The 13051-nt window shown below is 41.8% G+C and overlaps 2 protein-coding genes across 2 annotated transcripts; both read right to left on the reverse strand.

The window, feature by feature from the left end:
- Positions 1–1794: 1794 nt before the first annotated feature.
- Positions 1795–7090, reverse strand: LOC115772636 (laminin subunit gamma-1). Its single transcript, XM_030719000.1, has 9 exons — positions 6920–7090; positions 5707–5880; positions 5393–5531; positions 5190–5278; positions 4551–4614; positions 3312–3400; positions 3069–3181; positions 2811–2967; positions 1795–2497 (listed from the first exon to the last, which is right to left on the reverse strand). The coding sequence occupies exons 1-9, from the start codon at positions 6966–6968 to the stop codon at positions 2340–2342; spliced, it is 1032 nt and encodes a 343-aa protein (XP_030574860.1). The 5' UTR covers positions 6969–7090; the 3' UTR covers positions 1795–2339.
- Positions 7091–7827: 737 nt separating this feature from the next.
- On the reverse strand, positions 7828–13051 carry cfap99 (cilia and flagella associated protein 99). The gene is made up of 15 exons (XM_030719383.1): positions 12806–13051; positions 12586–12730; positions 12405–12499; positions 12201–12307; positions 10926–11103; positions 10719–10799; positions 10471–10539; positions 10112–10198; positions 9936–10024; positions 9590–9794; positions 9354–9495; positions 9110–9261; positions 8390–8595; positions 8108–8303; positions 7828–8022 (listed from the first exon to the last, which is right to left on the reverse strand). The coding sequence occupies exons 1-15, from the start codon at positions 12917–12919 to the stop codon at positions 7957–7959; spliced, it is 1932 nt and encodes a 643-aa protein (XP_030575243.1). The 5' UTR covers positions 12920–13051; the 3' UTR covers positions 7828–7956.

Genomic DNA, 13051 nt, shown 5'->3' on the forward strand with positions numbered 1-13051 from the left:
TCAGTGTCATATGCAGCTTCCAGCTGTGTCTGTCTACAAAGCTGTCACGCTATTAATGTGAGATCCTGTGATTTGCCATTTTTCACATTCTCCTGCTGAACGTTTGGATAATCTGGACAGAACTGTTGGTTGCTGTAAGACTAAATCAGCGACTCAGGATTCTTATTGATTTAGTTTAAACCTTCCTGTATCTGCTGAACACGACATGTCATGGCAGAAATGTAGCCAGAGCAAATGACTGCATCAACAGTAGCCATTTTCCTCTTCACTGTGCAATACCAAGGCCCTCAGTCTAGATCAATAAATGAAGCTGTGATTGATGTTATTAATAACGCCTGTGCTGCCCCTGCTATGAGGCATCAAAATGACTGCTGTGCATAGGTCCCCATCCATCCATCTATTCAGTTTCTTCACTATCCTGTGGTTGTGGGGGTGCTGGAGCCTAGCCCAGCTGACACCTCACAAGAGGAGGAGCACACCATGGAGAGATTACCAGTCCATCACAGGGCTGACACAGAGGGACAGACAAGTCTAACATGCACATCTTTGGACTGTAGGAGGAAACCCACACAGGCACAGACAAAATATGCAAACTCCAAGCACTGTCATAACATCTCAAAGCTAAAAGACTGTAATAAAATGCAAATGCAAAAGTCACATACAGCTTAAACTAGCGAAAGAGGATTCAAAGATAGTTAAATATATATATATATATATATATATTTCCCTGACTAACTCCAAGTGATTTGATAGATTTAAACAAGGTGCACCAAATTAAATGACAAGAGTTCTTTTGTGGATTTCAGCATCCTCAGAATCTTCTGTCTTTTCAAGTAACCCTATTCTGACTCCCTAATGGTGAACTTGTGGGTGTGTGGGGGTGTGTGGTGGCCATCTGTTCTTCCTGTGGTACGTGGTTCTATATGACTATATATCTGGCCTTGCTAGTGCTAGTGCACTAGTATAGTGTGACTAGTATAGTGTGATGGATAAGAATTATCTAAGTGTCTAAAACCGGTGTGTGTGTGTAAAACAAGAAAATATACCTAAAATACAACCAAGTCAAAACATGCCCAAAGAACAAAAATTAAACACTCGAGAGCTTATATTAAAAAAAATTAATAATGAAATTAAGGATGTCAAAATATTGATCTACTGGGTAAGGCAGTGTTTGAACCTCTTAATTCTCCTCTTGGTGAAGGTAATGTAAATATCTGAATAACAACAGTGTAAGACTGGTATAGCTTTTTTTATTTTAATAAAATACTGCAGTTTTGTGTGTTGCTGAAAAGCAGCTGTTACATACTCTGGCCTTACATAATTATGTTGTTTTTCTTGGTTAAATTAGCCAATCTGTGAAATATGAAAGGATTTTTTTTTTCCTGAGTTCAGTAATAAAGTTGTGGTCGCTAGACCCCTGGATCAGAGCATCTCCAAAACTGCAGCTCTTGTGGGGTGTTCCTGGTCTGCAGTGGTCAGTATCTATCAAAAGGAAGGAACAGTGATGAACCAGCGACAGGGTCATGGTCTCACTGACTCACATGGGGAGCAAAGGCCGGCCTGTGTGGTCTGACCCAACAGATGAGCTACTGAAAAAAATTAATGCTGGTTCTGATAGAAAAGTGTCTGAATACACTGTGCATTGCAGTTTGTTGCAGGTGTTATAAGTTATAAATTATTAATGATTTTTCAGGGCCACAGGATGTGGTAAATTACTTTATATTGTGCTAGCAAATTAGGACCAATTTATTAGGACAAAATACTTAGATAACCATTTTTTTATTTTAAAACTAGTCCATAATATAACATAACATTTAAAAACGGTTAGAAATCTGAATATTTTTATTTTATTCTAAAACATACAACATACACCTTAAAAAGCAGTTGAAAACCTTTAAGCAAAGGTATCTATAAAGCCATAAAATAATCAAATGCATTAAAAAACAAAAACAAAAAACACCAACTACAGTTTACACTCCATCACTGAGGGACAACATAAGTTAATGTAAGTGTACCAACACAGGAATGCAAAGTAAATCAATTACCTTCTTTTAAAAAAAGTGCTTTTCATAAGTGAAAAAGGTTGTTACCAAGGAGAGGCATGGATGTTGTTTTTATTGTTCCAGCATACTTCTCATAATCGAATAAACTCACTTAAAGGAAGGAATGTTTTTCTCCAAGTGGAACAATTGCAACAATAAGAATTCACAAAACAATCAACCTCTGTTAGACAGTAATTCTCTATATTGGACAAGCTGCTGGTTTGCCAAGGTGTGCTCTCAAGAGGGGAGTTTTACCATGTTACCATGTTTCACCATCTCTTCTTTTATCTTAGTGCTTCACCAGCCGGCATATACAGGTTCTGCGTCACAGGGCAGGCCATAGTATCGTCCTTGAGGTCGCTCTTTGCGTAGCAGTGGAGCCCGGGCTACTGTCAGCTCTCCATCTGTTTCTCTTCGTCGACGTAACACCATTAAAATAATAAAGAGTAAGGCCACTGGAATAGAAAAAAAAATTATATATAGATGATACAGAGCTCATTACAACAAATTACCATTTACAGGCATGCACAGAGTGCTTTGGCATGTGAGCATGACTCCTAATTCAATTCATTATATCATTATATAAACCACCTGACTGGATTTCTTTTAGCCATAAGAATTAGACTTGAATTTACATTCATATAGCTCAAAGTAAACTGCTTTCAAACATGCTGCTGGAATTAAAGAGAAGATAAATTACTGAAGGATCTCTAAAAGCACTTGGACCAGACAACATCAGACTCTTTTTTTTTAATCAGTATTACTCACCCCCTCCTCCAATAACTAACAAAGCTATAGTGACCGGAGCCAGTTCACAAGTGTCCCCTGATTTGCGGAAGAAAGTCTCCATGCAGTAGCCTGGAGCCAAGCTGCCCGCTGGACAGAAGGCATCACTCGGACACTGAATGGGGTTCACGTCAGGGCTCTGAGACGACAATGTGCTCTGTCACTAAATATCTTTGGAGTGAACACACATTAACTCTTGTTGTATGTCATCTGAGAGAGTGTGGAGGGTGGAGTGCTCACAGGGCAGTAGTGATTCTCTGGGCAGATGTCACAGCTTTCCCGGCCCCAGTGGATCTGGAAATAGCCACTGCTGCAGATCTGACACATGGGCTGATGGGCAGCCTTGTACATACCTGTTTAAAAACACATATCACTGGGATGGAAAGCAATTCTTCCCCTTCTCTACTACAAACCACAGCAAACACTCCCACAAATGACAAAGCTAAAACTTGTTTAGATTTACACTCGCATGGTGTAACCAACCTGGGCGACACGGAGTGCAGTCTTTAGCAGCCATCTGTAGAGCTTCTGTTCCGCTGGGACACATCTGGCACTGGGTACAACTCGATGAGCTGTCAGAAAGAAAGACTGAACCATATTTATAACTGTAAAATACATAAAAACACTTTGGAGCAGACCCACCACCTACTGAGCAAAGATGTGACTAATAATATGAAGGGTTGTCATCAAGAGTTCACAGTTTAGAGTGTAAATCACTGGAAAAATGTTTTCTAACTGGGGAGGGGGGGGGGGGGGGTCATCAAACTAAAAAATAAATAAAGACCAAAATTCAAACACTATTTTTAGCATCTGTAAATAACATACGGAGCTGCGGCTGTGAGACATCACTTCCTATCATGGCAGCAGCCCAAGAACCTGCTGGTAGACGCCGGCAGTGAAGGAGATAGGCTTTCAGGCTTGGCAGACAAGCATGGACAGACTAAAAGAGGAATATCGCTTTTATTAGTGCAGAAGCAAAAGCTCAGTCAGCCCAAGGAGGTGTTTTCAGTTGACAAAGAGGTTACCAGATTCTCACAGTGAGCGCTGAAGTTCTGGCACTAGAAAAGTTGCTTCCCACGCTTTATGAGCATTTAATGACTGTCAGTTTCTAGATGATAAAAATTGGGCCTTAGATGCACAGAAGGCGCTAATATTGCTGCTCCTTCATTCTCACTCATTAGCTGTGATCAAGATGCCTGCAGGATGCCTCCCTATGAAGGTTATTTGGGGCATGTCAGCTAGACCGCATGGGGCTACACATCCCGTTCAGTCTGGAAATTCTCAACAACACCCTGGAAAATCTGAAGGATGATTGGTCTGCTGTAACCATATCTCAAACTGAAATGGACTGATAATGTCTGTTTGTCATGAATCAACACTACATTCATTTCAATGAGTCATATAAACCACTGAGACGGGGCCGTGCACGCCATTCCCGATTTTATGCCAACTGTTGATTACTCAAAGCAGACGCCGTGCAACTGGTCCTGTCTGTGTGCATGTGGGTGTGTTTGTGTGGGTGCAACTGTGCAAGCAACTCAGAACCATGGGATGAAAGCATGTGATGTTCAATTTGGTGGTTAAGTAACTTATTTTCCAAACAACTGAGTTCTGCTCTGATTTTTTTTTTTTTTTGGATCCTAGTTACAGGAAAACAACAACAACAGCAAAACAGAAATGGAAGCAGAAATACAATCCTAGCAGCAGTCAAATCCAACTTACTTGCAAAAACGTCCTTGCGTACATGGTTTACATGAAGTAGAATTATGCTGTGATGAAAAGAAACCTGAAAAGAAACATGCATAATTTGTGGTTTTAAGGTATAGATATATACATGTAAAGTTGTAAAAATACACCAATATTAGCATATCTATAGACTTTAAGGGGCAAATTTCCAGCTCCATATTTTTATTTTTGGACTCTCTTAGAATAGTTTCGCATGATTTACAGTTGAGGATTATCTGTGTTTATATTTATCTTATACTAGGCCTCGGTGCAGCCCAAGTCTGAGCCCCAGTGTGTCAAGCAAGCACTTTCAGACCACCACCCTTTAAGCCAACTTTCTTCTGATTGGCTGCCCCTCCTGAGATGGCTAAGGATATCACCTCTGAGTGACGTCATACAGAGCTATAAGTAGAAGAAACTACAAAGTGAGTGTCCACAGGAGTCTGTTTTTTTTTTTTAAACCATGTGCATTAACAGCATCAATCATTGTGCGACAGAAAATAAAGAAGAGCATAACAAGTGCATATTAAGTTGTGTGTATTTAAAATTTTTAAATCTACAGTGTATGTTTAAGAATCTGCACTCTCTTTTTTCTGATATACAACACAGTAATGAGTTGCTGCTAGATAAACACACCTGGTGAGCAACTTGTGCAAGTGTCTTCACCAGTGTTATTGTTGAAGGACCCAGGAGGGCAGGGGTGACATAATGGACTTCCAGTGAAACTGAAGTAGATATAGCATACAAAATAACTTATTAGTGAGGCACTGGATTTCTATTTGAAAAGAAAAAATTTAAAAAGTGACATTTTAAATTGTTGGTGCAATGTGAGTCCTTACTTGGTGTAGAAACCTCGGCTGCAGGGTAGACACTGCTGCTGTCCAGCTAGTGGTTGATAAAATCCTCTGGTGCATGGCAGGCACGCTCCAGGAAACACACACCGCCCTAAGTCAAGGCAACACGTGCACAGAAGGGTATCTGGGGAATTGACAAAGAACTGATATTACTGCTATTGCATAGTTTATCTTAGGAGTAGGTGAAGCCAGGGAAAGTACTTAATAAACAGGGGCAATATTAAAGAAATATTAAATATAGTATATTTGTAATCCAGCGTCATAAAAAAAAACATGTCAGACAACAGTCACTGACTCACTGTTGTCATATTGCGACCCCGGTGCACATGGTTCACAAGTAGAAAGGTTGAAAGCGGCGCAGCCTGGAGTTGTGCTGCTGAAAATCACGGGTGTCGGAGTCAGACTGGTCACATTGTCGATTTGAGTGGTGTCTGTCACAGCAGGAGTAAGTGTGGTCTGGCTCACCACGATGCCTGGGAAGGAAGACACAATCATTGATCTGCTCACTAATAATTAATACAATAAAGATTTTGGGGAACCCTCCTGCATACCTTTTGCTTGAATTGTTAATATTTTTTAATTGCTATCACAAATAATAACTATGATTCAACACTCCTGTTTCTCTGAATCTCTCTTTGATTCAGTCTGCTGCTTTGAAATGTCGTGTGTTTTGCATTGGATGAAGTGGACGATGAACCCTCATGCCCCCCCCCAGGCACATACTGAGCTGGGATCCACCGGGGGACACAACAGAGGTATGAAAAATAAATGTTTGCAGGCAGATGAGTGGCCTGAGAGTCTTTTCAGTTCAGCACCAGGCTTGACGAATTGCCTTAAATAAAAGAAGAGCCTCTTCATTCAACTATAGCTGAATAATTTTACAAAAAGTTTATCCAGCAAAGAGGGGGGGGCAGGTATAGGCACATCAGCAAAACAGAGCCCATATTGTGGTAGTAATCACATAAGCCTTGCGCTTAACTGCTTTCTTGAATAGGAGCCATCCTCCTCATGAAATGCAATTATTCAGAAAGGGGGTCATATGATTTCTCAGCTCCAGTCTCCTCTGAGCTGGCAGCATTTCTCTCCCAAACAGAAATGCTTCCTGAATTACAACTCAGGGAATTTGCAAGGATATAAATTACATTATAGAAATACCACAGCAATAATACAACTTCCAAGTACCACAGAAATACAGTGAGTCAGTGCATTCATTTTATGATGAAGTTGGGCTTTGGACAAAGTCTAAATTACATGATGCAGCAGTACAGAACTACAGGCGCAGCGACTGAAGTGGATGTAAAATAATAGAAAACAGGGCATGATTTTTATTTCTTTAATGTTTTTTTGTTTTTTTTTTCTTTTAATAACAAACTGTGCTTCCTCCCAGATCGGCCTGCGCTTTTCAGTAGTGAAATCACCTGCAGTGGCTTTGTGCGTTTTTTTTTCTCTCTCTGTATTAGTCTGTAGGATTACCGCTGCTCTTTCGTTAACGGTAGAAAAGCCTCTACTTACTTATGAAACAAGCGGCGGCCACCGCAGGCAGAACCCCCCGACAGTCCATCCTCCAGATTACCGACTCCAGCCACCAGACAGTGTCCGTCTACAGCATCTCATCCCTGAAAAGTGCCCGAGTTTCCTTTGTTTTTACAGAGTACGCTCTCAGGGGAATCAACCCTCTCATCAGTGTCATATGACAAAACGACATCATGTGATTTTGGTTTAGAGGGAAAAACCAAGTGAAACGGGCTGAATTCAGACAGATCTGTTGTAGTTACAAGGGACAGCCAACGGGGACGCCACCGCCTTATTAAAATATCACGCATTAGACTCAGAATCGCTCCTGTTCTGCAGAAAGATGGTCTCAAACTAGGATCAAGCAGTAAAACGAATTTATCATTAGCATTATTTAATTCATTTTAAAAGGAAAAACAACAAAGGAGACTGTTTTAGTCTTTATATGGCACAACCACTTTTCTCTATGGCTAGTGTTAGTGGAAAAAAAATACTCATAGAAAATAGACTTCATGCTAAATGTAGCATATCACAGAGAAATGTTATTGTATACTGTGAGATCCTTGTGTCTGTGCTTGTAGTAGTTCTGTTTTTGTTGTGGGTATTCCCAAAGAGATGACCCTTGATACGATGAGTGCCATTTAGTACAGTAACATGGTAAAAAAAAAATACAGAAAGCCACAGAAAAAAAAAAATGTTTAGGGGAAGCGAAAAGTTCCTCATGAGTCATGAGCTGAAGTCCCACTTCCCTTTTCATGCTACATACAGATGTGGGTTTTGATAACTTTGGGAATGAGTGAAAAAAAAAAAGAAGCCATAATATCTACTGGATTGTTACAAACAACCAAGCAGCAATCAAGATCAATTTATGAGTACCATTTCAAATGACTACACATGAGATTCACTGTTTAAGCTGTTTTAATGGACAATGTGTCAAATGATTCCACACACGTATTTTGTTAAATGAAACCGTCATAAGACTGCGGTGCACCGTACACACATTTATGGCCTGAGCGTTTCCCTCTCTGAGAAACCACCTAAGAAAACTTCTCGACGAAGTGCGCTAAGCTCTGCTCCAGTTCCTCCCAGCTTTTCACACTTCTCTGGCAAAAGGAAACAGAGAAAGGAGTTAGGGATACAATTTACCCATTCCCATTCTTTGGTCTTCACTGTGGACTTCACACTCACCTGGCTGTGTGTCCCTGTGTTGCTGACGGTGCATTCTCCAGTCTGTTTAGAGGCTTTGACCTTGCTGCTTTCATTTTGCTTCAGTTTTTGACGCTCTTGCTTTTTCTCTTCAAGTATCTTCTTCAGAGTCAAAACCATCTCATCCTGAGCCACCATCTGCTGAATAAACTCCTTCTCAGCTCCCCTCTTCTCTTTCCTGCCACGTGCCAAAACTACCATCAATAAATATGCCACATTTTGTGTGTTTGAATATGATATTTGCTTGCCAAATATTTTCCTGACCTGATGGCAGCAGCTTGTGCCAGGACTCTGCTGTGGAGGTTGATGGCATCTAGTTTCTCCATCAGCTGCTGCTTCTGTCTCTGCTTCTCCTCCAGGATATGCATCCGTTTCTCCTCCTGCTCTGCTTGCTGCTTGTTCTTCAGATGAGCCAGCCGCTCCTTCGTCTCATACAGGGACATTTCTCCCAGCAGCTCATGGCCTACAGTCTGACATGGGATAAGGTAACTGTGAGACAGAGATCGATAAGAGCATCTCTATCTAAGATGTCACAAACTGTTTACATTTCTTTAGTTGAATCTATGAAAAATGGCAAAGATACCAGTTTGGCAGGCATAAAATAATGTTTTTTGAACCTACAAGGAAGCGGCAGGCCTAAAAAAAGTCAACACACAATGGAACACCATCAGTGTGGATTGAGGTCCCAGAGCCCGGACCTGAACATTATTGAACAACGTGGGATCATCTTAGCGGCAAACATCCGAAGAACAGCTTTTAATGTTCTTGCAATATCCTGGAGAACTATTCCTGAAGACTACTTAAAGAAATTACAAGAAAGCTGCCTCAGAGAGCTCAGGCAGTGTTGAAAAATATATTTGGTCATACAAACTCTATTTTCATGTATGCGTGCATGGTTTCATAAATCACTGCACCTAAGTTCCCATTTTTCATAGCATCCCATAAAGAAAGTTTTGTACCGTGCTGTAGCTTTCTTTCACTTACGTCTGTGTCAGCAAATTTCTTGAATCTCATGCGAGGAAGTGACTCAATGCAGTGAATTTCGTGGATTACTTCAAATTTGCGGCTCATCTCTGACTGTGCTTCCTCCAGTGCTTGACGAAGGAGCTCCTGGTTTTGTTCAGAGACTTCTTTCACTGTGAAATTTGAAAGTTCACTGAAATTGATGTGGACGGAGAAAGAAATCATGAAAATCGCCTCTTGTGATGCGCCGTATGAGGAGGCATACCTATGCTTTGCTTCAGCTTCTGTAACTTCTCTTTAGCTGCCTTTGAATTCTTGTGGCCTTCTGCCACTTGTTGCACCAAATCTCTTATTCCCTTTTCCTCCTGCAACCTTTTCTCGGCATATCTTTGCATCAGCTGAGCTGTCTAGGAAAAACAAACAAGCCATAAAGAAAACAATTACAAGTGCAATCTTCTGTGAATACCTTTTCTTATCAGTTGCCACGTGGCCTTTACCTACCTCTTCTTTCTTCAGCTGTGCAGCCTTCTGGTTGCGCTCCGTTATGCGTTTGCGGGCCAGCGCTGCCTGCTGTTCACTGATGCACGCCTCCAGGTGTCGACGCTCAATCTTGGGCAACTGCTCCTGAAGGTCCTTCTCACGCATCTCCTTTTGCCACTGCAGGAAAGATGAGAGATCGCGCTCCCCTTGGGCCAGTCGCTCAATTCTGCATTAAAATAGAAGCACAAGGGATGCAACTATTTATGTGTTTGATTTGCACTTCCATTCCTGTGGAGTCCAATGAAGACACTCATGTTTAACACCTTGAAAAACATCAAGGAGTAAGCAGGTGGAAGCTGTGCTGTACCTCTGGACCTCCTCGTCCACCCAACGCTTATACAGTGCCTCCTTCCTTAGAATGGCTGCATTGTTGAGTTTGATGGGACAGCTGACAGCCTGACAGGATTATGAAAAATACACACGTCAGCAGATATTACACCAACATTAGGCGATCCAGAAACATACAGAGTAATTAAGTCTTACATTATTACTGGAAGGAAGTCCACGGGAATGAAAGGAATTCGGTTTGAGCCTCGAATCTAAATCTTCCTCGATCTTGGACATCGCTCTCTGCAAAACAAACAGTGGTTCGGCAAAAATGTGAGATGGCGTTGAGGCCAACAGAATAAAATTTAACATGAAACTTTTCAGCTATTAAGATAATGTAACATTACAAAAAGAAGAAAAGAAACTTTAGCGAAGGGACAAAGAGGAGGATTCCCTCCATGGACACAAATCTATAAAACTGTTTTGAAACTCTATGTCAAGTACAAGAAATACCCCCCCCCCCCCCCCCCCACACACACACACACACCCAATCCCCCACCCACCCACCCACCCACCTTTGTGTGCTCAGACTTCTCTGGGTTTCCACATCTGAACTGTTTGATATTTGCTTCATACAGAAGTTCCTTTAGGGGAAAACAGACAAGAGATCATTATAATGGTGTGTAATGAAGCTGGCAGTATTTGTGATTGAATTAAAAAATATAAAAGATGTGCATTTATAATTTAACGTGCTGTAATGTCTACTATTATTGAACTTGTTTAACTGTTAAACTTATTTTCTTTTGTATTAGATTCACTGTACCTGAGCCTTTTGATGGTTCCTCTGTTTGTTCTCCTCTATTATCTGCATCTCCTTTGGAGCTTTGTAGGTGCTGCTTGGTACCTGCAAAACAGACACCTTAAGAGTGTTTACAGTAGAATTAACTGGTCAGAGCTCTCTTTATGGATTTCTGTTGTTGAGGACATGAAAACTTCTCAAAGAAAATGACTTTATGTAACTGAGGCTGACTGGTTTGGATTTTGTCTGCTGTGGGATGAGCTCGGGCATAGGTAGAGGTCGAGGTTTAGGTTTGGTGAGGGCGAACTCCTGGGGTTCAGTGGTTTTGGTTGCAGCTTTCTTGAGTTGATTCCCTTGAGAGATTTTAACAGCAAGCTGGTCCATGAGAATATCTATCTCAGGGCGCCATCTAAAGGACACAAAGACAAATATTTTTGTTGTTTGACTTTGAAATGCACTGTTCAAAAAGATTAAGAGAACACTTGATCGGCACAGCATGACACAGAGCCAGTTAAACTTCAGGGATATCAATCTGTCCAATTAGGAAGCGTAAACCATTGTGAATAAACACATGCCATCACAAAAAGGCTCGCTGTCTCCCAGCAGTCCCAAGAGGGTGGAGGAGATACCAGGAGATGGGCTGGTACACAAGGAGAGCTGGACAGGGCCATAGAATGGCATCAGCCCAGCATCAGTACTTTGCGCAAGGAGGAGCACAAGGAGCACTGGCAGAGCCCTAAAAAATGATCTCCATTGGGCCATTAGTGCACATTTCTGACCAGACTGTGAGAAACAGACTCCATGAGCATGGTATGAGGTCCCATGAGTACCCTTGGTGCCCTGTTCTATTCACAGATGAAAGCATGTTCACACTGAGCCTATGTGACAGACATGAAAGAATCTGGAAAAGCTGTGCCAAACATTACGTTGCTTTGAGCATCATCCAGCATGACTGGCTTGGCAGTGGGTTTGGGGAGGCATAAGCGTGTGGAGGGTCACACAGACCTCCACATGCTAACCAGTGGTACTCTGACTTTTAGATACCAGGATGAAATCCTCAGACCCACTGTCAGACCTTGTGCAGGTGCGGCAGGCCCTGAGATCCTCCTGATGCAGGACAATGTCCGACCTCGTGTTGCCAGTGTGTATGCAGGGCCTGGATAACAAAGGCACTGATGCTTTTGATTGGCCCTCACCCTCCCCAGACTGGTCCCCAGACTGAATCCAGCCCTCAAAGGGTTAATGATTTTCTACTGACTGCAGTCATCCCATTTTGTTCTCAGCGAATTACACTTTGTATAGATTTAAGTGTTCCCTTCATTTTTTTTTAATTTTCTTTTGAGCAGTATAATATTACTGCCTGGCCCTGTGACAGACTGGGAACCTATCCAGGGTGTACCCCGCCTCTCACCCTATGGCAGTCGGGATAGGCTCCAGTCCTCCTGTGATGCTGAACTGGATAAGCGGAAGAAGATGGATGGATGGATGCATGCATGCTTTGCTCACCTGAGCAGGGGGCCAATCCAGTGTTTCTCTACGAAGTCAGCATCATAGATGTTATTCCACTCGTCCTGTATCCATGTGGTGAGATTTGAGAAGAAGAAAGCTAAAAACTAATGGAAAAAAAAAACACACACACACACAAGGAGTGCATCATAAGAAAGCTGCTGATTGCTGTTTCTCTCTTCTCTCAGAATTTGTGTTTCTTACTTTGTGCATTTTCTTGGTGTCCAGAGATTTAACAATGCTGCTAAAACACTGAAGCCCAAGGTCATCAAGAAGAAATGTGGCCAGGTAACAGATAACTGGGGAGCAACACAGCCACTTAAACATGTCAGGAGTTTTATTCAGACTGAAAATGAGCATCAGGAGCAGCAATGAATTTACTCACCAACAAACTGGCTGCGTTCACCTCTGGACACGGATTTTACGTGCTGGCCATAGAAAGCATTGATTACTACATCCAGCAGCTTCTTGTGCTCAACACACCCAGAAACGACATCAAGTATGAACTTTCTCTGCATCATATCCAAATTCTGTGACAAACAACAAATAAATGTTAATCAGAAGCAGGCTTATACATCCATTCCTGCTGATCTGAGTCCACCTGCCTGCAGATCCTTTACAGCATCTTGTATGAAGTCATCCAAACACTGTCTGCCAGCTTTAAACCTGTTGAGGAGCCCAATGGCTTCCTTCACAAGTGATGCATACTTTGATTCCATTTTAAATCCACCAGAAAAGCCCACAAATAGTTCTCCGTGGGATAGACGTGCTAATAAAACACATCAATTCACGGAAACTACAATTTGCTGCCTTCGTCTCATACACAGTCTCCAGCCATCGCTCTGTTGCCT

Source organism: Archocentrus centrarchus, chromosome 22 (assembly GCF_007364275.1).
Source record: "Archocentrus centrarchus isolate MPI-CPG fArcCen1 chromosome 22, fArcCen1, whole genome shotgun sequence".
Taxonomy (NCBI): Eukaryota; Metazoa; Chordata; class Actinopteri; order Cichliformes; family Cichlidae; genus Archocentrus; species Archocentrus centrarchus.

Bases quoted from the DNA above. Each gene is read 5' to 3' on its own strand.
- LOC115772636 (XM_030719000.1), bottom strand. From the start codon at position 6,968: ATGGACTGTCGGGGGGTTCTGCCTGCGGTGGCCGCCGCTTGTTTCATA. The intron at 5,881-6,919 runs GTAAGTAGAGGC...CTTCCTTCCCAG, and splicing joins GGCCGCCGCTTGTTTCATAA to GCATCGTGGTGAGCCAGACC. The intron at 3,401-4,550 runs GTAAGTTGGATT...TCTTTCTGACAG, and splicing joins ACGCAAGGACGTTTTTGCAA to CTCATCGAGTTGTACCCAGT.
- cfap99 (XM_030719383.1), bottom strand. From the start codon at position 12,919: ATGGAATCAAAGTATGCATCACTTGTGAAGGAAGCCATTGGGCTCCTC. The intron at 12,731-12,805 runs GCAGGTGGACTC...TGTTTGTCACAG, and splicing joins ATGCTGTAAAGGATCTGCAG to AATTTGGATATGATGCAGAG. The intron at 12,500-12,585 runs GTGAGTAAATTC...GTTGCTCCCCAG, and splicing joins TGAACGCAGCCAGTTTGTTG to TTATCTGTTACCTGGCCACA.